This window comes from Marmota marmota, unplaced genomic scaffold, assembly GCF_001458135.2.
Source record: "Marmota marmota marmota unplaced genomic scaffold, marMar, whole genome shotgun sequence".
NCBI lineage: Eukaryota > Metazoa > Chordata > Mammalia > Rodentia > Sciuridae > Marmota > Marmota marmota.
In genome coordinates, this window is record NW_026000229.1 from 28,441,153 (window position 1) to 28,465,115 (window position 23,963).

General features: G+C 43.2%; 1 protein-coding gene across 2 annotated transcripts in view; it reads right to left on the reverse strand.

Annotated features, from left to right (window-relative positions):
- Nucleotides 1-303: 303 nt before the first annotated feature.
- The window catches only part of Gldn (gliomedin), a 66,815-nt gene continuing 43,155 nt past the window's right edge, over nt 304-23,963 (reverse strand). Inside the window, exons 3-11 of one of the 2 annotated variants that reach the window (XM_015480660.2) lie at nt 22,996-23,013; nt 22,554-22,661; nt 12,669-12,815; nt 10,358-10,486; nt 8,309-8,392; nt 8,009-8,134; nt 6,598-6,748; nt 4,884-5,122; nt 304-549 (exon numbers count right to left, since the gene is read on the reverse strand). In XM_015480660.2, the coding sequence (XP_015336146.1) occupies nt 542-549; nt 4,884-5,122; nt 6,598-6,748; nt 8,009-8,134; nt 8,309-8,392; nt 10,358-10,486; nt 12,669-12,815; nt 22,554-22,661; nt 22,996-23,013 (1,010 nt within the window). In that variant the 3' untranslated portion in view covers nt 304-541. Of the gene's footprint in view, nt 550-1,321; nt 5,123-6,597; nt 6,749-8,008; nt 8,135-8,308; nt 8,393-10,357; nt 10,487-12,668; nt 12,816-22,553; nt 22,662-22,995; nt 23,014-23,963 lie in introns of those variants that run through there. The other variant, XM_015480659.2, reaches the window with a different exon arrangement.

Genomic DNA, 23,963 nt, shown 5'->3' on the forward strand with positions numbered 1-23,963 from the left:
TTCTCCTTCTCCTTCTTCTTCTTTTCGTGGTACCAGGGATTGAACCCAGGAATGCTTAACCTCTGAGCCCATCCCCAGCCCTTCTTGTTTTTAATTTTGAGACAGGGTCTTGCTTAGTTGCTGCGACTGGCCTTGAACTTACAATCCTCCCTGCCTCAGCTCCAAACCATTGAAATTACAGGTGGGCACCACCACTCCCGCCTGGCTTACCACTTCTTAATTAAAACCTAAACTTAATTAAAACAGTCATTGAGATTGACCATACCAGATTGCTTGGAGAAAAAAAGCAGTGAGGCTGAGGGATTAATTTCATCCTTATTTTATTTACATATTACAGAGAACAGCTGTGATATTAGATACCTTAAAGTCACATGCAAGGTGTGAATGATCCGTTTAAAAGGGCAAGACTATGATTTTCTTTCTGGACTCGACTTTTTTACTTTGTAATATTTCAACTAAAAAAAATCATCAGCAACAGGGCGTGGTGGCATACAACCATAATTCCAGTGACTCGGGAGGCTGAAGCAGGAGGATTGCAAGTTCAAGGGCCTGTCTTAAAGTAAAAAAAAAAAAAAAAAAAAAATTTAAAAGGGGTGGAGGACATACTTCTAGGGAGAGTTAGAAGGAAGCTCCATAGGTCAAAGCAATAAGTTCTTCAACTGTTTTGTTTTATTTTTACTATTTGGGGCAGTTTTATTGCAAATTCATTGCAAAATTAAGGAATCAGTTTGTGGTGGTGTGACAATGTTAACCACCTGATCTAACAGACCAGTACGAGGAAACTACTGATATGTGTCTCTGCCCACTTCTGCAGCCCAATATGAGACCATAAGAGCAGGGATTCTCTGGGTCCCTACAGGGATGAACTATAAAAGTAGCAATGATCATTTGTCATGAATTGGAGATTTTTTCCAGATCATTTCCCTGAAAAAATCAGAGAAGCTAAGTAATACTATTATCCATCTTTTACAGATGAAATGAAGTCTGAGGGATTAAAAACTTGCTCAAATTCACATAAATCTAAATATTATGTTTTTAGTTGCCTTGCTCATGCTGGTAATATTAGCAGATTTTCACTGCATTTATGCTTACCCAGTACTAGTTACTAGATTTCCACTTTTTATATTTTCCTATAGTGAAAACAGTCCACATCAATGATTTTTCAATATTCCGAAGGAACTAGAAAATTGAGAGAGTTTCTACAGAGGAGCAACTAATTTAATTCTATAACAATATTGTTTTGGATTGTTATTTTTCTTTCAAATATTACATATAAATTAATAAGAGGAAAAAATAACAATACACTTGTTTTAACGTGGAATTGTACTCAGCAATGATTTTTTATTTGACAAATGAAAGTTGAATAAATGACAAACGAAAATTCATTATTATTATTTTTTGTTCAGAATCTGTAGTTACAGATTGGAAATTATACAAGGTCACAGCAGCTGGATGAAACTTGGAAAGCCCTGTCACCCGCTTCTTCAGATGGTTTGACATTAGATACTCAGCTAAATTGTGCGCTGTGTGGCTGGAAAATGACACCTGGCTCTTTAAGAACAGCCAGCCTCATTTGACTTTTCACCTTGACACACTGAAGGTAATGACTGGGAACTCTTCATTTTAAAACTTTCAACTCAGAACCTTTTCTCTGTCCCAACACCTGTGCTTTAGCGATAGACTGAGACCAGAGCCACCTGCATGACTTCAATAGAACACTTTATCAGTTGAAAGAAAACACTTTGAAATAGGGTCTGGCCTAACTTTGAGGTTGGAAGAGATGGTTTTATTTACCTTCCAGTAGAAAGCTATCTACTTTAGATTTGAGAAGAATTAGAGAATTATCTGTTTTGATTTTGACATCAGAAGTGCAGATACTTGGAAAGTGCTTCAAAGCAACTTTGATTATAAGTGAGAATATAAACTACTAAAACAGTGTCTTGACTTAAAAATATTAGGTTGTGCATTCTATTTTAGCAGCAAGCCCAAAGCCCTTTTTCCCCCCAGTCAAGCACTGTTTCCAGGAAAGAATAATTGAAAATTTAATAATTTTAATTCTGTAAAGATAGTCAATCAGATTATAAAATTACCCTGTTATTAAACATCAGTTAAATATGGTTGTTCTTATATCACTATTACCTAGCAAAATAAATAAAAAAATAAACAAGTCCCAATATAAGCTTCTCTCATTATGAGCATATGATTTTTTACCCACAATTAAGAGAACCAAAGATCTAGTCATGGTGGTGCACACCTATAGTCTCAGCCACTAGGAAGGCAGTGGCAGGACGATCAGTTGAGCCAAGAAGTTCAATATCAACTTGGGCAATATAGTGAAGCTCTGCCTCAAAAAAAAAAAAAAAAAAGAAAGAAAAGAAAAAAAAAGAGCCAAGATAGCTCTGAGATAGCTCAGCTATCAAAACTGGGGCTTCTATAACATTTTTCTGAAAGAAATATGTAGCCGGGCATGGTAGTGCACACCTGTAATCCCAGCATCTCAGGAGGCTCATGCAGGAGGATCACAAGTTCAAGGGGAGCCTCAGGAACTTGGTCAGTAACTTAGTAACTTAGCAAGACCCTGTCTCAAAGTAAAATATAAAAAAGGAGCTGGGGATGTAGCACAGTGGTTAAGAGCCCCTGTGTTCAATCCCCAGTACAAAACAAAACAAAAATCCCCCAAAAAACAAAAAGCAATATGCTAATTCAATAATTAAATTCTTGGTTTAGTATTTCATGTATTATCAACTAAGACTACTAATACTATGAAATTATATTCATGTTTGAAAACAGCAATATATACATTTACATTTAAAAGAACACAAGCATTTTTAGACACATTGATCAATCATGAGACCCTTACTTTGCTACAAAACATAAAATCCAAAAGAGTATTTTTACAAAGCTATGGTGACATGATACAACTATCCAATTTAAAAGTAGGGGGAGAAGTTTCAAAGACTCATTATCTTGAGAACACAACAAACACATCACTAACAGCTGCCTGGGCATTTTGAGGGGGTGGGGAGACTTAGATATTTAAATCTGCACATCTTTTACATTTAAAAATCCTTCTATTAATAAGGTATAAACCAGGACCCAGAAATCATGGACTATAATAAATGAGAATAGACTTGGGCCCAGAGAAAAGTCTCAGAAGACACACAAACTGGGGCAGATGATCTACCTAAGAGTTTCCCTCTGTCTCTTTCCTGACAACAAGGATCTCTCTAGTAATCTGTCCAGCTTCCTCTTTTCTCAGTGTCTCAGCACGGGGCTGAAGAATGTTCAGACTGAGTTGGCAGAAAACATTCATGTTTAAGTGAATTTGGGAGCAAATTAAACTGGATCCTCTCCTGCCCATGGGGACTAGATATATCCTTTAAATTGTTTAGGAAAGAACAGCTCACTTACTGCTGGAGTCACTTCATTTGATGCTGTTCTCAGCCTTTCCCTCTACCTGAGACTCCAACCATATCAAGTGCCAGTTCTTAGTTGGAACAAAACAAAACAGGTCCTGGTGAGTAAGCCCTTGCATAAATCAGGCTGACTTTGTATTCTAGATCAAAGGTCAGCAAATCCTTTCTACAAAAAGCCAGATAGTAATGTTTCAGGCTTTATGGAGCCATACATTCTCTGCAGCAGCTACTCCACTCTGCTGTTATCCAGCAAAAGTAGTCATAGCCTGTAAACAAATGAGTGAGACTATGTTCCAATAAAACTTTATTTACAAAAACAGGCCACAGATTGGCTTTGGCCCTTGGGTTATAGTTTACCCACCCTGGTTCTACATAATAACCACAAATAGTGCCTCTCTTTTGAAACTGCAAAGTGCTTCCTATGGTTCTGGCCAGATTAATGCCCATTCACTCAGGTTTTAGTGCTGTAGAGTGAGCAACCAGAGTGCCCAAGGGTTCAGTGTTTATGGTCCCCTGCAGTAAATCAACATGATCAGAAGTTGACAGGAACATGATCGGGCCTGATTCTGTTTCATTTAGAAACCTGAGCATGCAAGTGTTCCTGGCTTTAGCTAATCTTGGAGATGAGGACAATGGCCATTCTGTGGTAGCAGGTGCAAATTTAGAGAAAACTAATAAATTATGGATAACATGGCATTAAGAAGGCTTAAAGGGTCAATGTACCTTCCCAAGGTGCCCAATATAAGTCAGTACTGGGGAATTCACTGCACAAGAAATAGGGACTATCAACTTAAAGGTAAATTTGCTCACATTTGGCTGACAAACCAGAAAACAGAACCAGACTTGTAAAAGTTGTGAGAAGAATAACAACCAAGAATCACAAAATTTCCTACAATTAGAGAACATCTTACCAATTACCCTAACCAGATGGTTTATATTATTAACAGGGGACCAAGGCCCAAGGAAGGAGAGCTAACTTGCCTAAATGAGTTGTTTATGGAGAACTCACCATTTAAGTTCCAATCTGTTGCTATTTGATTAAGCAATCTGATTTTAAAGGTGCCCACTGACTATAAACACTCATGCTATAAGATTATGTCCTAAGTACCCTGGCTACCTCACTTGTCTTTAGAAAAGTTTTCTGTTGGATAAAAGTGAACCCAGAAAACACCTGAAATGTACTGGTGGTGGGGATGGAGGAGAGGGGAGGGGAATGGAAGGCAGCTCATCACTGTTTTAATGTAGCTGACAAAAAATGCACAGGATAAAGCATTAAATGGCCATCTTCCCAGGAGTATAAGTGCTGATCTCTCATGTTGTAGGATAACATGGCAAGAACAGACTGGGAAGTTCTCAAATCAAAGTTTGTATTAATCTGTTTTTCTCCTAACAAATCGAAGGCGAATGTGATCCTTGTATCTTTGGTATCTGTGACGTAGAGGATTCCCCGAGCTATGAAGGCATTACCGGCCTTGGACTTGGGGTACGTGGTATTGATGTGCTGCACCACTGAGAAGGTTCTCTCGTCCAGCTGTGCTACAACAATGCTCGAGCCATCCACACTCGAGGCATAGATGATCCAGAGGCCCTTTTCATCTACAGCTAGGTTGAAGTAAGTCTTGGAATTTGCAAAAAGGTATTTCCGATCAAAATACAAGGCATTTTCGAGCTTCAGAATTTGGGATGTTTCTTTGCCAAATTCAAATCTGAAATGTGTACAAACAACAACAACAAAAAAATAGATCTAAGTTACCATTTCTGTGGGAAAAGGTGGTTTTGTGAAATGCCTTAAACTGAGCTAGTAGACCTGGGGTGGGGCCTGGGATTCTGCATTGCTAACAAGCTCCAGGTAATGCCTGTTCTGCTGGTCCTTTTGCAACTCTGTGGGCAGCTAGGATGTAAAGGACAGTGACTAGCCTATGCTAGCCAAAGAAGCAGGGAGGCAGCAGTATAGGGTCAGGGACAATCCTCCCTGGAGTCAGAATTAATTCACATTTAAGCAACTACTTACTAGCCATGTGACCCTGGGAAAACCACTTAACCTTGCTCATCTTCAGGTGTATGGATTCCAACTGTCTTCTCAAAGATTCTCAAAGCTACAAGGGCCTGTAAAGATGACCTAGTTTGATCCTTTCATTATAAAAGAAAAAGGAAAAGATAAGTCCACAAATAGAAGTAGTAGAGCCACAGTGGGAACTTAGGATTTTTTTCTAACTCCAAGTTTGCTAGTTATTCCTTACTTCCTGCTGGAATTTTTTTTTAATCCATATTATTTTAAATTAAAAGTCTCCAGCTGAGGAGAGATGTAGCAATGTCAGGGCTGTGATGCCAATCTTTTTTGTCAGGTAAGTGGCTGAAAAATTAAACTGTGGCATGGAATCTCATGCCCCTTAACTCCCAGGGGATGATTTGACAGGCTTTGTTTTGACAAATCTAGATGACTCAAAAACATGTATAATGATTAAAAAATGACCTCAATTCAGAAATAACAACGCAGTGACATCAGGCTAAAATAAAACACCAGAGGGTGCCATTGAGCAGCACAGGAATATTGGTGTGTGTGCATCTGTGGATATAATTCCTGCGGAGAGCAGGAGGACTCAGGCGCTGCCTGGGGCACAGTCTCCCTTAGTCTCCCCTTCCCCTTGGGAAAGCAGAGGGAGGAGGTAAGCTGAGCTGGGGTGGTTGTGAGGATCCATAGGTGTGACCAGTGGATCTGAAGGCAGAGATGCCTGACTTTGAAAGGCTGCGTCCCTAGTCTTCAGTGATCTCAATTGTGACATGAAATTCCTCACACCCCAAATTTTTCAAAACAAAACTGATGCCTCCAGGGAGTGACACCTGGAGGGAGACAAGTTCATCCAAGGATGAGGAAGTGCAGATGTTACTACTCATGGCCCCTCCACCTTGCCTCAGCCCCCCACCCCCACCCCTCCCCGTGTCCAGACCAGCAATTAGTATAAACCCCAGGCAGGGGCTTGGATAGAGAGCTCTGTCATTGTCCTATGATGCATTCAGTCAACAAACCCTGACTGATCTCCCTTGTGTGCCAGCCTGAGGGTCATAAAGATGAAAAAGACACAGTCCCCACTCCTAAGGTCATCAGAGTACCACACAGTAGGTGCTCTCTAGGGTGCAGTAAAAGGGCATGGAGGACAGAGCTGAGGTCCAGGTGGCTCACCTCACTATGGTGTTGGAGCCCCCTTTGTGGTAGTAGAGAGAGTTGTTGTAAACAGCATGCCCACAACCGTGGAAGTAGTGCGGGAGGTGGATGAAGGTGTAACTGCCGTTCAGAAGGGAGGGCCAGTCTTTGAACTCCTTCACCATGATGCCTGCAGGGGGAAAGCCAGGGGAAGGCGATTACCTACCTCCAGCAACCACAGCTGGGGAGTGAGTCTGGGAGGATCTTAAAAGGAGGGAAGGTAAGAGCAACATGTGTCCTAAGGTCTCTTGTCCAGTTTGAAGAGTTGAGACTCCCAAAGTCCAGCTCTCCCTATCGGTTCCTGACAAATCATTCAGATATGGTCATCATAGAATTGGCTTGGCTCCTCCAGAGAGGCCCTGTCCTCCTTCCCCACCCCTCTCTCTAATGTTTATAAATCTTCTTTGGTATTACAAATAGGACTCAGGGCATTTTACCCTAAATTACATCCTCAGTCCTTTTTATTTCTTATTTTTAGACAGGGTCTTGCTAGGTTGCTGAGGGTCTCACTAAGTTGCTGAGGCTGGCCTTGAACTCGAGATCCTCCTATCTCAGCTTCCTGAGTTGCTGGGGTTACAGGCATGCGCCACCATGCCTGGCCTAGTGTTTATAAAATATTCTATTGAGCAGCAAAAGTCTATACCAGAAATAGCAAATACTTGGCATTTGTGGATGGACTTCTCACAGCCTCCTGCCTTTTCCTGCATGCCACAACAGTTACTGCTAATGTCTTTTAAGCCTCAAATCTTTCTCAACTGGTAATTTGGACAGTTACTACTGGCTGACCAGTTAGCCCTGAGGAAATAAAGAAGCTGTTTCTTTTCAGCTCCTTCTCTAATGAGTGCATATGGCGGGACACATTCTGGAATGAGGCCATTGTTATAGGCAATGTGTGACCACATTCCATTAGATCAGCATGACTAGGGTGAAAATTAGATGAAGTGTGACTGCAGGATGGTCCTGTACCTTCTCCCTTGGTCCACCAGATATCTGAGAAAAATCGCCAAGAAGTATTCTCCTGAATGGTACAAAACTAGAGAAAGATGGAGGTGCACAAAGAATTTGCCTCTGACATTTCTTCCACATTATGGATTTGGGGATTATAAGGCCTACAGTCATCATATTGTTGTATCCTTTCAGATACTTTGCCTACAATTGGACAGGCTACATTGCCCGGTTGTGTCCCTGTGACTAGGACTGCAAGGCTCTCCAACCAGCATGTTCAAGGGAGGTATGTATTCTGACCCCTGACTGTACTTTCTCAAATAAGGAGCAATTAGTATACCAATAATAGCAGGGATTTCAGAAACAGAAGTAGAATAAGCCTGAAGGTAAGTGACAGATGAAAATACAATTACAGCAGCTTTGGATCCTCTGTTGATGAAAGTACCTGAAAAATGTTCAGTCACCCAGATACGGTCATCACTCTTATTAGCAGACTCTCTTATCCAGGTCCCAAATGTCTCTGTAACCTTTAATATTTGTGTTGGGTTTCCAATGGCAGTGATCATGGAATCTGCCAGAAGAAGAAAAAGGAAAGTTACCTGCCAATTATGACTTTAATTTTTAAATTTCAAGACATATTTTTTTTTTCCTCATGGCTAGGGATTGAACCCAGAGCCTTGCACATGCTAGACAAGTGCCCTACCACTGAGCTACGCCCCTTGCCCAGGAAGCTTTGTCGGTGTACCTGCTTGAGGGGAATGGTGTTCATTGACTTTCTCATCAGCTTTTCCCACCAAGGTATCATCGTTTGGTATGGCACACGTCTCACCTAAAACAACAACAACAGCAATAATAAGAATCAAAGCAAATGCAGTTGGCACAGTTTTAGAACTGCTGCTTTTCCCTACCTCATTCCAGATGCTAGTTCCATAAACATCCCTTAGACTATGTCCACCAAGTTTCTTGTTTGCTTGTTTTTTAAAATATATATTTTTAGTTGTAGTTGGACACAATGACTTTATTTTATTTATTTATCTTTGTGCGCCACCATACCTGGCCTAGTGTTTATAAAATATTCTATTGAGCAGCATAGGTCTATACCAGAAATAGCAAATACTTATCTTTGTGTGGTGCTGAGGATCAAACCCAGTGCCTTGCAAGTGCTAGGTGAGCGCTCTACTGCTGAGCCACAACTCCAGCCCCTTGTTTGCTTATTCTTAAAAAAACCCCCAGCTGTTATACTTTTAATTTCCTCCCCTGCTTGATGAGTTCCCAGCAAGCTTTCGATGACCACAGTTACTAAGATAATACAATTCTTTTTTTTTTTTTTTAATATTTTATTTTTTAGTTTTCGGCGGACACAACATCTTTGTTGGTATGTGGTGCTGAGGATCGAACCCGGGCCGCACGCATGCCAGACGAGCGCGCTACCGCTTGAGCCACATCCCCAGCCCAAGATAATACAATTCTAATAGGATGTCTAATAGGAACAAGGCTGCTGCAGTTCAGCATCGTGATAACTGCTAGGCAGTTATGATCAGCCTCCATTTATTGAGGGGAGGAGCAGTGACTTCTTTGAAAGCCAGATTTGTCCCCTCTAACAGCTGAGTGCCTCTCCCTGACATGTCTCCTGGAAAGAGCAGTTTACCAAATAGAACATGGGCCCTTCAGGGAAATCTGAGAGAAATTCCAGTCAGGATCCTCCTCAAAGTCAGCCACTGCAGTGACGGTATTCAGTTGTGCCTTCTCGCAGTTTAAGTTAGGTGATTCTCCCTGGGTCACCTCTTTACAGAAAAAATTCTAAGGCCACCCTAAAAATACTTCCCACTAATGTGGTCCTTGATTTTTAGTTAGCCTTCTATCCCACAGCCACCGCTGCCACAAATTAGCTGAAGAATGAGTTCTCGGGGCCTGCCAGAGGTCAGGCCTGGGTCAGGTCCCAAAGCGTGTCTTTCCATCTGTGAAAGGGCAACAGTCTGAGAGGGGGAAGCTCTACAGCTAGACAAGACTGGATTTGAATCATAGCTCTGCCACTTACTCATTGTGTGACCTTGGGCAAGTTACTTAGCTCCTCAGGTGGCAGTTTGTATCTGTTAGTGGGAGACAATAACGATGCCAATATCACAGGATGTTTGGAGAATTAGGAGAACTAAGCGCTTGGCACCAGGCCTGCACATCACTAGTGCTCAAAAATTACTGGTGGAGCATTGTTAACCAAATACTAAAAAATAGTAATAAGAAGACAAACTATTGCGACAACAACAACAAAAAATTAGTAGTGGAGGGGTCGGGGGTAGCTCAGTGGTAGAGTGCCTGCGTGAGGCCCAGGGTAAGATCTTCCACACTGAAATACTGAAACACACACACACACACACACACACATCAGTGTGGTGGGGATGGTAGTTCTATTGTTAATGTGTGTGCAGGGTTAACCAATCTGATTGCCCCTTGATCTCCCGAGCATCAGCCAAGCCCTTCTTCTCCCATGAGTTTGTGGCTACATAAAGCTAAGTCCTCAAGACCACTTGGGGGAGAGGGATGATGGATATGGCAAGGAGGAGGAACAGTCTGGTGGTAAGTGAAGGTAAAAGATGAGGGAAATAGGTGGAGGCTCAATTCTAGGCCTTTCTCTGTCCTCTTTCCCAGGGCAGATGGCTTAGATCTTCCATGAGCATGTCTCAAAGGGAGAGCTCCCATTCAGGGCAACTCTACCCCCTCAGTTTTAAACAATCTGGTCACCTAGATTGGGATGCAGATCAAGAATTTAGGGTCATTAGTGGAAGGGGTTGGTGACCTGCACATTGGCCATTGAACATGTTTGGCTGCCGAAGGCCTTTGGATCTTCTGCTTCCAGGAGGCCCAGGAGGTCCTGGAGGGCCTGGGGGTCCAGGGGGCCCAGGTGGGCCTTGGTCACCTTTGGCACCTGCAAAGACAGAGAAGAAGTGAGGGAGATAGAGAAGGAAGAGGGAGAACAATTGATAAAGAGTTACCAACAGAGATTGGGTTTCACATGAGGGAAAGGGCAAGGGAGCAGTTCCGGGGGGCCCACTGAGCTCACCCCTTCCCAGAGATGATCAACTTAGCACTTATCTCTGCTGAGTTGAGGAGCCACCATAGTAGGTATTGAGGACCCACTATGTGCCAGGAATTGTGCTAAGAGTCTTACAGATCTCCACGTCAGTCTCCCAAACCACTCCTCTCAGAAGCTGGAGTCTCAGGGATGCTGAGTGATCTGCTGAGGTCACCGCCTGCAGACAGCAGGAACTCAGCTTCAGCTGTCACGGCATAGCTCCTCCTTTGAACAGGCTCATGTCAGTGGGTCTCAGCCCTGACTGCTTGGTGGGACACGGAAAATGATGTAGGAAATTCTGAAGCCTGGGCCCCATCCTGACTAATCAGAATGTTGGGAGCAGGTTGGCCTCTGTATTTTTAAAAGCTTCCTCATATGCAGCCAGGTATGAGAGGCGCTGCTGTGTGAGGGAGATGAACCAGGAGCTCCTTCAGCTCTGCTTCTATTCAGCTTTGTGACTTTTTAAACCCTTCTGAGAGCCATTTCTTCGTCTCCACATTAAGTCTCAAAGTCCCTGCCCTGCCCTGTAAGAATCAATGAGGTCACTGCTATGATGATTTGACAGCTGTAATCTTGCCCACGGATAGGCAGTCACACCTTGGTCTATAGACGGTCAGCGAGGGTGGTTGCCCTTTGCAGGGGTCATTGGTTCTGGAGAATTCATAAAGATGCCCCTCTCTGGGCTGTTCAGCCCTTTTGTTCTAACCTCCAGGGTTGAGACTGGAGAGATCAAGTCTATTTAGCTGCCTCTTCCCAGCCAGACCACATCAGCCTTTTCAATCTTTCTGGAGTGAACAAGTGGGGGACACCGGGGCTGCAGATGGGTCTATGACCACTGTGGAAGGGGCAGAGATCTCTAGGTAGAATGGACCTGATCCAATCCTCCTGCCCCTTCTCCACTCCACTGAGGGTGCACTGAGTTCTGTCCTATCCCTTTTGCATTGGGTAGAAGGATGGTGCTTTTCTGAATAAAAGGTTTGTCACCCCTCACTTATTCAGCAGTGTAGAGAATTCTGGATGTGTAGATTTTCTGTGTGACTGAAATGTAACATGATCTTACAGTTTCAAATACATGTATTTACATATACGACCCTTTCAGACCCTCCTTAAAGTTTACATGTTGTGCCTAGCAACATCCCTTGTTTATAAAACAAAGTATGTTAAACATAACTTGATCTTCCCCTGGTGCTTTGGCCTTTCGCCTGGTGAAGAGTAGGCATTCGATCCATTGTGCCTGGGTGGCTGTCTGTCTGGCTGTGCAACTGACTTGGGGTCATTATTGTGAATATTTATTACCATCCTAGCTTCTTGAGGACAGATACTGTGCCTTGCTTACTTTCATATTCATAGTTTTAGCAACTGGCAGAGTTCTTGATTCATGGATGGTATTCTCAGATACTCAATAAATGTGTATTGAGTGCATTAGTAGAAAGTTATGTTTTCATGATATAGATGGTTTCCAAAGTACTGTGATTTCAAAATTCTTCTGCATCTCCTCCTCCATGACAATCAGCTCCTTCTATCATGTGATTATCTGTGGGGTGCTGCCCCTAAGCTTCCTTCTACACAAGTGCTGACTATCACTTTCAATCTGGACTAGAAAATCAGCCACTGACTTTTGCCCAAATTCTCTGTCAAGTGGTTTATATGGCTATAGCTTGACTGTGAAGAAAATGCTTGTGACCTCTGTCAATTGTCCCTGGAAGTCTCTAGAGTGGCTTACTTACTTGTTGCTGGATTTCAATAGATATTTGGAAAAGGGAAACTTCCTTCAACCCATTCAATCTAACTATGGCTTTTAGACCTAAGTTATTTAAATGACTCATACTTAGATCTCAGATCTGGTCTTGCCCACATGGAGAAACAGGTACCGCTTTCTCCTCTTTGAAAGTACAGAATTCCAGAATCTGCTGCAAAACAGAGGACAATGGAAGGACAATAAAGAGAGAGGACACAGAATAACAGTTGAACTGAAAGCCAGCGAGGTCTCTGAGCATGTGTGCCCTTGAAGGGAGCCAGAGAGCACTCCTCCTACCTGCCAGCAGTAAATCGTTGGACACATCTCCTTTGTCTCCTTTTTCACCCTTCTGTCCTGGTGGGCCCTCATTTCCTGGTGAGCCCAGTTCGCCAGGGTCTCCCTTTTCTCCCTTTTCCCCTGGATTTCCTGTGGCTCCAGGAAGCCCTGAGGGAAAGGAAATGACATATTAGCCTGTTGTGCAATAGATTCCGGGTACACCACTTTGCAAAAATTGTACTTTATCCTTTTGGGGTAAAGCAGCTCTGAATCAAATCATAGAGCTGAATAGAATCCTTCATAGCCATTTTAAGGCAGAAAAATGGCTGTATATACACTAAAGAATTGTGTGGGTGTGTGTGACCATGGGCACACTGCAGATTGAACCCAGAGGTGCTTTACCACTGAGCCACATCCCTGACCCCTTTCAGTTTTTATTTTGAGACAGGATCTCCCTAGGTTGCTGAGGGCCTGACTAAGTTGCTAAGGCTGGCTTTGAACTTTCAATCCTCCTGCCTCAGGCTCCCAGATCGCTGGGATTATAGGCATGCACCACCACTCCCAGCTTGCTAGAAATTTGGCTGGGCCAACAGGTTAGAGAGAGGAGGGAAGCACAAGAGGGACAATTACTATAGGAGAAAGAAGGTGAGGAAGGTCAAACTAGAAGTCTGGCACCATCCCCACAGCAGATGAAGAGGATCCACAGAGGCATGTGCCCTGGACAAATGCAAAATGCTTCTACTCACAATAGCAAAACAGGTGAAGTTGTATAGGATGACTAATGGGGTGAATAAAAGATAGTGGGTGAAATTTCTGCTTTTACTTATGGAGAGCCATGACTATAGGAATTACCATCCTCTCACACACAACTAGAAGTCTTTCAAGATCTGAGTGACAATATGTCTTCTCATAGACCATGGACAGGACAGGGCACCCTAGATCATTCCAGCTTACTGCTGGGAAGTAATTCCCAGTAGCACAGGGAGGGAAAAACCAAAACAGAGCCTAGCAAAATCCCTGAGTTGAGTAAAGCATCAGTTTGGGGAGATGGACATGGCTAGAATTTGCTAGATAGGACAGCAGAGAGGAGAGAGCTGTGTTGTAGAAAATTACAGAGAAAACAACATGGAAAGAGCTTTTCATAAGGAAGTATGGAGGCCATGAAGGGAGCAGGACTTATGCTTGACTCTAGCTGTCACCTGGTCACATCCACCCTCTGATCTGAAAGCATCTGGAACAATAAGAAGGGACAATTATATTATGCTCAGAAGCTCAATATACATATCAAGAGGTAGGGGACTCTTGTTTTCTGGACATTTCCATGCTATTTATACATTCTTTCCTTTATCTTCTATCAGCCCAAAGCCATTGTTCCTTTTCAGCACCCACTAATCTAGACAAGCTCCCACCTTTCTTGCCTTTCTCAGAAAACTGATTCAGAGCTATATCTGAACCCGTCTCCCAAGTTGCAATTCCTAAGACCCCAAATAAAGTCCTTTTACTCTTACAGTTCTGAGTTTGGATTGATTGGCAGCAGAAAGATCACTGGGGATCTGTGGAGGACTTCCATGAGTCTCTGGCTATTTGATGACCTGTGCAGGGTAAAATTCTACAGACCCAGGAAGAGAATTCACAGTTCAGTATGCAATTCTCAGAGCCCACACAGTGAAAAGTTCTCATCCCATCAAAGTGGAGAGACCCATAAAGTTATGGGATAGGAACTGAAATTTTCTGAAGAAGCCACATCTGTATGAAAGATCCTGCAGCCTCTTCCACCTGTGCCGAGAAGAACACTGTGAAAATTGTTCACATGTCCAGAGCCAACTTATCTTAGCCTATCTTAGGCCCTTTAGAAAAATAGCCATTTACTCAGCTTTTGTATCTGACCTAACATTCTCCTATCAGGTAAATTTCTTGGAATGTATTGTTAAGGTCAGCAGATCTCTAGCCTCCCCCAACCCTAAAGTGAAGAATGCTGTAATAACATCTGAAACCTGCAGAAATATTTTTCCACTTCACTATAGCCCAACCACTTCATGCCCCACACATGGCTCTAAAACTTTATATAACCTCTTTCATGTCAGAGTGCATCACTCAGGGTAACTTGAATCATGTTCCCAGACCCTGGTCACTGGTATTTGTCTCAGAATAAACTCTTTTTAAAAAAATTTCCTTGTTATTTTATGTTGGCAGGTATATTAGATCTTGGAAAAATCATGTATTAGTAATGGAGCTAAATTAGCCCCAGGGTAAAAACTGCTTGAGGACCATTATTACAGAGCTTAAAACCAAGGTTGAAAGGATCAGAGATATTTGCAAGTAATTTCACTAACTGCCTGAATAGACTCCAAAATTTAATCTCCTTAGTCAATGTAATTTGGATATTAACACATTAAGCAAGAAAAAATTATACAATCATTTCAATGGATGCAGAAAAGGCATTTGATAAAATTCAACAATCATTCCTAATAAAAATTCTTATCAAACTAGAAATAGAAGGGAATTTACTCAGTCTGAAAGAGGGCACTTGTGAAGCCTATAGCTAGTGTCGCCTTTCCCAGTGAAAGAAATGTGTTTCCCCTAAAATCAGGAACAGGACTCGGTACCTACTCTCATCATTTTGATTTAACATTCAACAGGAAGTCCTAGTGAGTACAATAATGAAAGGAAAAAGAGATCAAAGTCATGTTAATTGGAAAGGATGACATAAAACTGTCTTTATCTGCAGCTGACATGGCTGTTCATGTAGAAAATTTCAAGGCATCTATAAAAAAGCTAGTAGAACTCATGAGTACACAGGTATCCAGGCCCTGAGAGGAAAAGTAGTTGCATGATATTGTACAAAGACATTGCTAGATATGGATCAACTAATGAGATACCTTATCTCAGGAATATTTGTCCATTTTGATAAGAGTCACCTAAGTGGTTTAACAATGACACTACTCAAAGCGACAGAGATGTCAGGCAACAAAGAAGAGCCAGAGGCATTCGTTAATGCAAGCAAAACTTCAATTCCTTTCCTCATCTGTAATCAAGACAACTTAGGATCTTTGCCTTCTCTGGCTGCTCTGTCAGTTCCTGTGCCTTCTTTAGGCTCTAAGTGACTGCCCATTTGTTCATATATTATACCCCATTAATCTGAGCAATACCCATTTTCTAACTGTTATCCTCTGGCATTGCAAATATCCTCCCTCCAGTTTTAAAACCATACCTGGCCCAGCACTATTGGGGTACAATCTAATTGTCCCAAGAGAATGCAGAATTTCATGCAGGAAGGCACCTTAGAGGTCATTCAGACCAACCTCCCAGCCGATCCTAAAAGGCTCTCTCCTAGCTGGCTCTTCTCCAGGTTGTTAAATGGTGGGGAGGTGTTCACATCACAACCCATCAGTTTGTACTCAAATGCTCTTTCTTCCATTGAAGTCAGTTGTTCCCTCAAATGTAAATCTGGATCTCTTATTACCTTTCATTGACTGCAGACGCATGATAAATATCCAAAATGGTTTCTGTCCTCCCATATTCAATGGACCACCCATAGACCATCCCAAGTAAGACAGCAGTACATGAAAGAACACCAAGGTATTGATCACTGTCAGTAAGTATAGCAAACAAAGAAACATTTGCTAGATTTCAATCAACCATTAAAAAAAAAAAAAACTTTAGTGAAAACCATAAAATTCAACTATGGCTGGGAGCTGGAAGACCCATGGTCACTGCTTCTGCCAGTGGTGAATCTGGGTGACATCATGCCCTGAAGGAGCTGCAGGGTGTCCCTTGGTTGTTAGTACTTCCTCTGGTGTGGACTTAATACTACAGTAAGAAGAAAAACAGTTGGGGCTGGGGCTGGGGCTGGGGCTGGGGCTGGGGCTGGGGCTCAGCGGTAGAGCACTTGCCTAGCATGTGTGAGGCGCTGGGTTCGATCCTCAGCACCACATAAATATAAATAAATAAAATAAAGGTATTGCAGCCAACTACAACTAAAAAAAATAAATATATTATTAAAAAAAGTAATGCTTATTACTGAGAAAGGAGTCATCTCTTGCAACAGCTTCCCTGCCCAAGGTCACTAGGTCCACTCACTTGACAAGAGCTCTTATGCAGGGCCCTCTACATGAGAAGATGTTTCCTTTGTCAGTATTTTAAATAGGCAATTTGGCACATTATCTGAAGGAGACAAAAGATTAGGACGTTGCCATAGAGTCCAGCCTGCACAATGCGCCAAGTGCAACCGATCCCTTCTAAAGGTCTCACATGACCCAGATTTAGCAGAGCTCAGGGAAATGGTATCTGCTGGTCATACCAAGGTTTTCTTTTTCAGTCATTTATTCTACACAAAGAGCCTTTCTGCATCATCATCCGATTTCCCCTTCCTTTCTTTTATTACTACCTCTTATGTCTCTTATTTTCTTTGTCAAAAAGGCCATATGTGAAGCCGGGAAATGTTCCAATTGTAATGAAGCCTGGTAAGGCAGCTCCCACAGGGGCAGGTATTTAAAGCTGATAAAGGTCTTTGCTTGAAGGTGTTTATGCCTCTTAGCTGGGGTGTGCCTTGCCATTTTTAAGCTCTTGTTAAGAAAGAGGTAGAACGTTTGCCTACCTACAGTCTGCCTTTGCCCTCTTGTCCACCAACGTGTCTGACAAAGCATCTCCTTTGTTAGCAAAATCACTGTGGCCAATGCATGTCGGAAATAGAACTCCCCCCAGTCACCATGCGCCATCAGAGGACTTCTGTGCAACACTTTCTACTCTGACTTCAGCAAAGGTCAGGACTGCGAGGCCTGCACGGTGACACAATCGTACTTTGTGATCTGGACCCTGGCATTTTTTTTGCCCTGGCACTCCTGGTTGGCTCTGAATCAGCACATTCAGCTAGAGAAGAAAGGCTGGATTTTCCCTGCCTAACTTGTGTCCTAGAAGTGGCTCTTTGCTATTTTTCTTCCGGTGTCGCCTACTCAAAACAAACATCTCCATCAGCATTGGAACTTGGGGTTGTAAGAGAGCCCCAGCTGGGGCAACTCCACGACAGGGGGTGAGGGAGGACATTTTATTTTCGGCAGTACCATCTGTCACTTAGGCGGGGGAAAGGAGACCAGAGGGTGTCATGTAAAACTAGTCCCAAACATGAAGAAGGAGGAGGGCATTTATTTCTGTTTCTTAGATGAGCATTTGATTTTTATAGAAGACATTGCAGCATTCACTCTTATGTGAGAAAACAAGAGACAGATGGAAAATAAAGAAAATGCTTGATTTTGAGGCACGAGAATGTCAAACTTCATAGAAGATGCTAGTTGCACAATTGACAACAGTTCAGTCTCTTTGGGTTCCAACTCTCCTCTCCGAATCTAAGTCCATGTTTTCACATGCATGCAGGACAGTTCCTCTTCATTTCCTTTTGGTCAAGACATGATGTTAAGTGAAACAAAACAGACACAAAAAGACAAACACCTCATGTTCTTACTTATATATGGAAGCTGAAGTTGATCCCAAAGAAGTAGAAATTAGAATAGCAGTTAGCAGAGCCTGGGAAGGATAAGGGCAAGGGAGGACAGAGGCAGGACTGTTAGTGAGTGCAGGGGTGAAACTGGGCAGGAAGAATAGCTTGTAATTTCTATAGCAAAACAGGGTAACCGTGGTTGACACAATTAATCGAATATTTCAAAATAATTAATAGAGACTGTTTTGGATGCTCCCCAAACAAAGGAAGGATGCATGTCTAAGAGGACAGATATGCCAATTACCCTGATCTGATGATTATACATTTTGTACATGTATTGAAATGCCACAGTGTTCCCCATAAATATGCATAATTATCATGTATCAATTAAAACGTACTAATAAAAAGTTAAAAAATTGGACATGCCAAAAAAAATTTTTCCTTTTGGTCTAAAATCAAGATTCTTTTTCATTTTTAGAATCAACAACAATAATAATAGCTAGCCCTAATACGGAATTGAACTTTGTGTCAGATCCTGTTCTAAGCACGTCATATGAATACTCATTTAGTCTTCCTAACAACACTCTGGGGTCGATGCTATAATTATCTATCTTACAAACTGGTACAAGTAAAGGCAGCACCGAGTGACTAAATAACTTGCTCCAGGGCACGCAGCTAGTAAATGCAAGAGCCAGGACCCAGCCAAGTTCCTGTGCTCTAGATCTGGCTCCATTCTATCCCACCATGGTTCTTAATGCTTCCAGGGTCAGACACTGAGGGTCTTTGATACTTCTGTGTCCTGGAAACAACTGTTAGGCTAGAGGAAGGAACTGAGCTAGCAAAAATACCCTTCCCTTGGGTGGCGCTGTGGGGATAGAATGAGCAACCCAGCGCTTAGTAGCAAGCAAGCCTGGCGGTAGGTGGTGGCTGTTTACTATTGTACAGAAGATTGTTGCTAGAGGGCACATCCTGCCCCAGCTGAGTCCCTATCTCTGTGGAACACAGTTCCTTTGGCACATGTTGTTCCCTCTTTCTGGAATGCACTCCCACAGCTCCCTCTCCCACCCCTGCCTGGCAAACCACTAAGGATCCTTTTACTCTCAGCTTTAACTTCTCTAAAGTCACACCCAGTCGTTTCACATCTCTGCTTAGGATCCTAAAGGGCTTTCCTGGAAGCTGACAGCAAGACCCATACTAAGCTGAAAGGGCCTAGAAGGTCCTGGCCCCACCTCCATCTTCACTTCACTACAAGCACCCCAGCCCTCCCCCCAGTCCCCATGGCCAGGCATTTGCAAGTACTGTGCCCTCCCTCTGGACTCCTCCTCTGCTCTCATCCTTTGGGTCTGACCTAAGACTGAAACTCCCACCCCACTGTCTCTATTACCGCGCCTCCTAGCATTCTGCTCTTTCTTTCAAACCTACATCACCTTTTGATTCTAATGTGTATGATTGCTCACTGGTAATGTCAGCCTCCCCACCAAAGGCGGAAGGTTCCTAAACGTACCCCGACTAGCACTCAACACCTGTTCAACTTCAATGTTCTACTTTTATATCATTCGATGTGTCTAAAATATTACTATTTCAATAGAAATACATACAAAATTTTTTTTTTTTTAAATTTTCAGTGCTGGCGATTGAATCCAGGGCCTTGCCATGCTAAGCAAGTGCTCGAGGCTGATCCTTTTCTAAATGATCACTAGATGCTGCAGTTCTCAGGTCTCCCCACCAGGTTTTCTTGTCCTAACATGCTCCTTTCCTAAGTGACCACACTCATGCCCACATGCCCAGTTGTCTGTGATGACTCCCTAAGCACCTCTCAAGCCCTGAGGTCTCCTCCAACTGCCCAGCTGTATCTCCAAGGCTCCCTGACATGTCCCCCTAGATATCTCAAGGCATCTCAAACTCAGCGTATCTCATCTGAGCCCCCAAGTGCTTCCCTAAACCCAAGTCTGGGGCTGGGATGTTCCCCTTGGAGAGGTGCTCCACCTGTCCTCTTCAGCATTCATCACCATTAGCAGACCAAACCTTCTTTTGATTATTTTTGTTTATTGTCCATCTCTTCCAGCTAGAACGGCAGCTTCATGAAAGTGTTGGGGCACTGAGAACAATATACTCCTAAGTATGGGTATTTTTTTGGCTTGCTCAGAAATTTGATGTAAAGGACATTAAGGTCTCAAACACAGGCTCAGAATCAAGATCCTCTTTGCTTGTCTTGTTTCTGCCCACTCACAGCAGGGAGAGGCTCTGTCTGGAATTCCTGTTATCACATGAAGACTGCAGAGGGGCACACCTATGCTTTCCACTCCCACCCCACCCCCAAATCCCATTATCTATCTCAGAGAGAAGACTGGAGGACTGTAAGCACACCCTGACAGATTTCCCTTATAAGATCGTTCCCTTAGGCACCTTCAAATTCCAAAGAGAACCTTTATACAAGCTGGGGTCTGTGTGTCCCAAGGGCCCATTCATTCTCCCAAATAATCACTGACAACCCATCAAAACTGTCAACATCTCCCTCCCCATTGAAAAAAGGGCATATAAGCTTCTGAATGATGCTGGGCTAGTGGGTAATTACACCATGTGGCTGCCTCTCTGCTCCCATTTGATGGCTTTGTCAATGTACTCCAGTGAGCCTTCAGAGGGGAGAGGGGAAATTTACCTCTGTCCCACAAAGGCAGGGTTTTGTCTACTTTGTCATTTCTGGGCTCTAGTGTCTGGAATAGTACCTGCCACATAAATGTACATTTCATAAATAAATGAACTTTTTCTTTTCTGCCCTCCTACATTGTGGGTTCCATGCTTAGCATATCTCCCCAAGGCCAGGCGTCAGTCTCAGATCTTTTTTTTTTTTTTTTTTTTTGAGTAATGGGGATTGAACTCAGGGGCACTTGACCACTGAGCCACATCCCCAGCCATATTTTGTATTTTATTTAGAGACAGGGTCTCACTGAGTTGCTTAGTGCCTGGCTGTTGCTGAGGCTCGCTTTGAACTCGTGATCCTCCTGCCTCAGCCTCCTGAACTGAAATCTTTTTGAAAGCCATCTCTTCCCTACCTGACTCACACCTAGTTCTATCATGGCACCCTCTCACCAAGACTGTTTCATCAAACACGCTGCTGAATCCTTGGGACTGGGTCACACATTTGGAGCCTTCCCAGGATGAATCCAATGTCTATACTCTGAGAGTCATCATTATTCAATGCCGATGTTCATCTATAATTATAATTATTATTCTACACGGAATTGTCCATCACTACTCTGTAATTCCAGTTGTAATTGCTGGCCTTCTGAGGCCTCAGCTGTCTTTGAACTGTGTGTACCCATTTTCATCTACAGGGCTGCCCCTGGGAACATAAGCAGGTAGACCTTGCCAAGGGGCAGAGGTGCTCAGCAATTTTCTCCTCCATTGGCTCTCACTTAAATTGCTTATGGGAATAACAGCACAGGTGCTTAAAGGGATAACTGTGCTGTTGGAAAGAATTTTCTAGTATTTCTTCTACATATTTCCTCAGCTGAATCTGCCAGTGCTTCTCCATGGACCCTGGGTTTGTTGCTTACAGCCTTCAGAACTGCCCACCCTGGCCCAGGCCCCTGCTTCTCTCTGCTCCCTGGACACATCTGATACCTTGGTGCCTCTGGGTCCTTGCTGAGATGATGGCAATGTTGCTACCAACAACAGGGCAGAGGAATCCCCTAGAGAGGCCAGACACCTCTTTGTAATGCTCCTGATGAGAGGACCCTATGAGCTGAGTGCCCACCGTAGGGAGCCCTGGATGCTGCCTTTCTGTTCAGGTGGTTGGAGCTATTCCCCTAACCAGGGACATCCCTCACAGGGGCCAACATCTGCCTATTAATTTTCAGTCAAATACAGAACTTTCTGGGAAGAAGGAGGCAACAGAAGGGAAAACAGGAGCTGAACCCTGAAAGAACACCAAGTGTCCACACCTACGGCTGTCACACAGCCCATGAAGTATCCTCCCAAGGCTGCCAGCTCCCTCCATATGCATCAGAGAAAGTCAAAAGGTGGGCGGGCATTAGGGTATTAATTCCAGGGAGAGAATTAATTCAATTTGACATAAATATCTGATGGTGTTGAACCAAAAAGAATGCCCTTGGCATTCCAGAATACAGTGGCTTCCAGGAAGGAGTTAACTTTTCATGCAGAAAATGAAATGCCCTACTCACTTTGTACATAGCTTCAGACTATTCCATGTGAAATCATGGAGACAAGAAATAAAGAAAGCTGGGTGTGATGGCACATGCCTGTAATCCCAGCAGGTTGGGAGGCTGAGGCAGGACAGTGAGTTCGAAGCCAGCCTCAGCAACTTAGTAAGGCCCTAAGCAACTCAGAGAGACTCTGCCTGTAAATAAAATATTAAAAACTCAGTGGTTAAGCACCCTTGGGTTCAATCCTTAGTAAAACAACAAACAAACAAGAAATAGGGAAATTAATTCAAAGAGTTGCCAAAATACCCATTTTTCCTCTTTTTCCATTTGCTCCTTTTTCGCCTTTTGGGCCCTCTAGACCAGGCTGTCCGTCTGATCCATTGTGTCCTGGTAACCCATCAACTCCTGGAGGTCCTGCATTAAAACACGGAAATAAAAACATTTAAAATTGTTTTTTTTTCCACTGAAGTTAATGTGCTTTCCTTTATTCCTTTAGCTGGTGAAACTGGGTGGGCATCCATCTTTTCTACATCATGTCCTGCTTCTTCCCTCCCTTCTCTGTTTGAAGCAGTGACAGGTGTTAGGAATAGTAATAGCAGATTCTCCAGTGAGAGGGCCTGAAGAAGGATGGGATGTGGCCAGGTCACTTCCACACCTTTCCCTCCCCATCTCTGTCCCTTTGGAAGGATCCCAAGGGCCCAGCCACCCACATCCTCCCCTTGAACTAGGAAAGTTAATAGACTCTTACCTGGTGGGCCAGGTGGACCTACAACAGAAAAAGAAATTTAAGTGATAAGACACAGGTGGGAGAAAGAAAACCTAGCACCACAACCGCCTCTTCCTCCTTAAAATGTCCTACTCATCTACTGACCCTCAGAAACTGATTTCATACCTCTTTATGTAGAGTTCATCATATTTGTTCAAAAGAGCCTTAAAAACAATTCAACAGAGATACATTGGCCAATCGAACCAATTTAAGTTTTAAGAGACCAAGAATAATTTCTGAAGCAGCCGACCAAATTGAGGTGAGTGACAGTGCAGGTGGGCTCTTGTGCAGCCCAGGCCCAGGGGCTCAGCCATGAGCTCAGCCCACCCACTGCTGTCATTGGAGGGCTGGAAGCCTCTTTCCTGGGAGCAGGCCCAGTGCTCTTGGGCAGCCAGCTGGCCTTCTCCAGGTCACCTAGGGGTATCACCAGCAGATGCTGGCTTGCTAGATTTCTATTTGTTGCATGAAATAGCCTGAGAAAACTTGAGGGCCCAGATCAGGTAACAAACATTTTCCTTTAATGTGAAATTACCTAAGGATCTAAGGGACTTGGATGAATCATTTACATGTAACCAGGAAAAAAAAAAAAAAAAAGATTTTGCTTCCACAGATAGGAGTGTCTTATTGCCAGCGTGTCTACTTGAACAATCAGACAAGTCAATGAGGCTGTAACAAGAGGAGGTGAATTGCTTTTGTTTCTCCAGACCACATATAATGAGTATCAATATCAGAGTGGAAAGGTCTTCTACAAATCCAAGCCTATGACTATTCAGAAAACAAGCATTTACTAAGCACTTACTACATGCACCAAACTCTACCAAGGAATCTCAGCCCCTGTGTCTACTGTGCCCATAGCCTGTGTGAGAAAGGTGGACCCTTTGAAACCACAATGCAGTATGAGAGAGCTACAGAGAGGTAACCCCTTCCCTGAAGGGGTGCTGGGGCAGTCT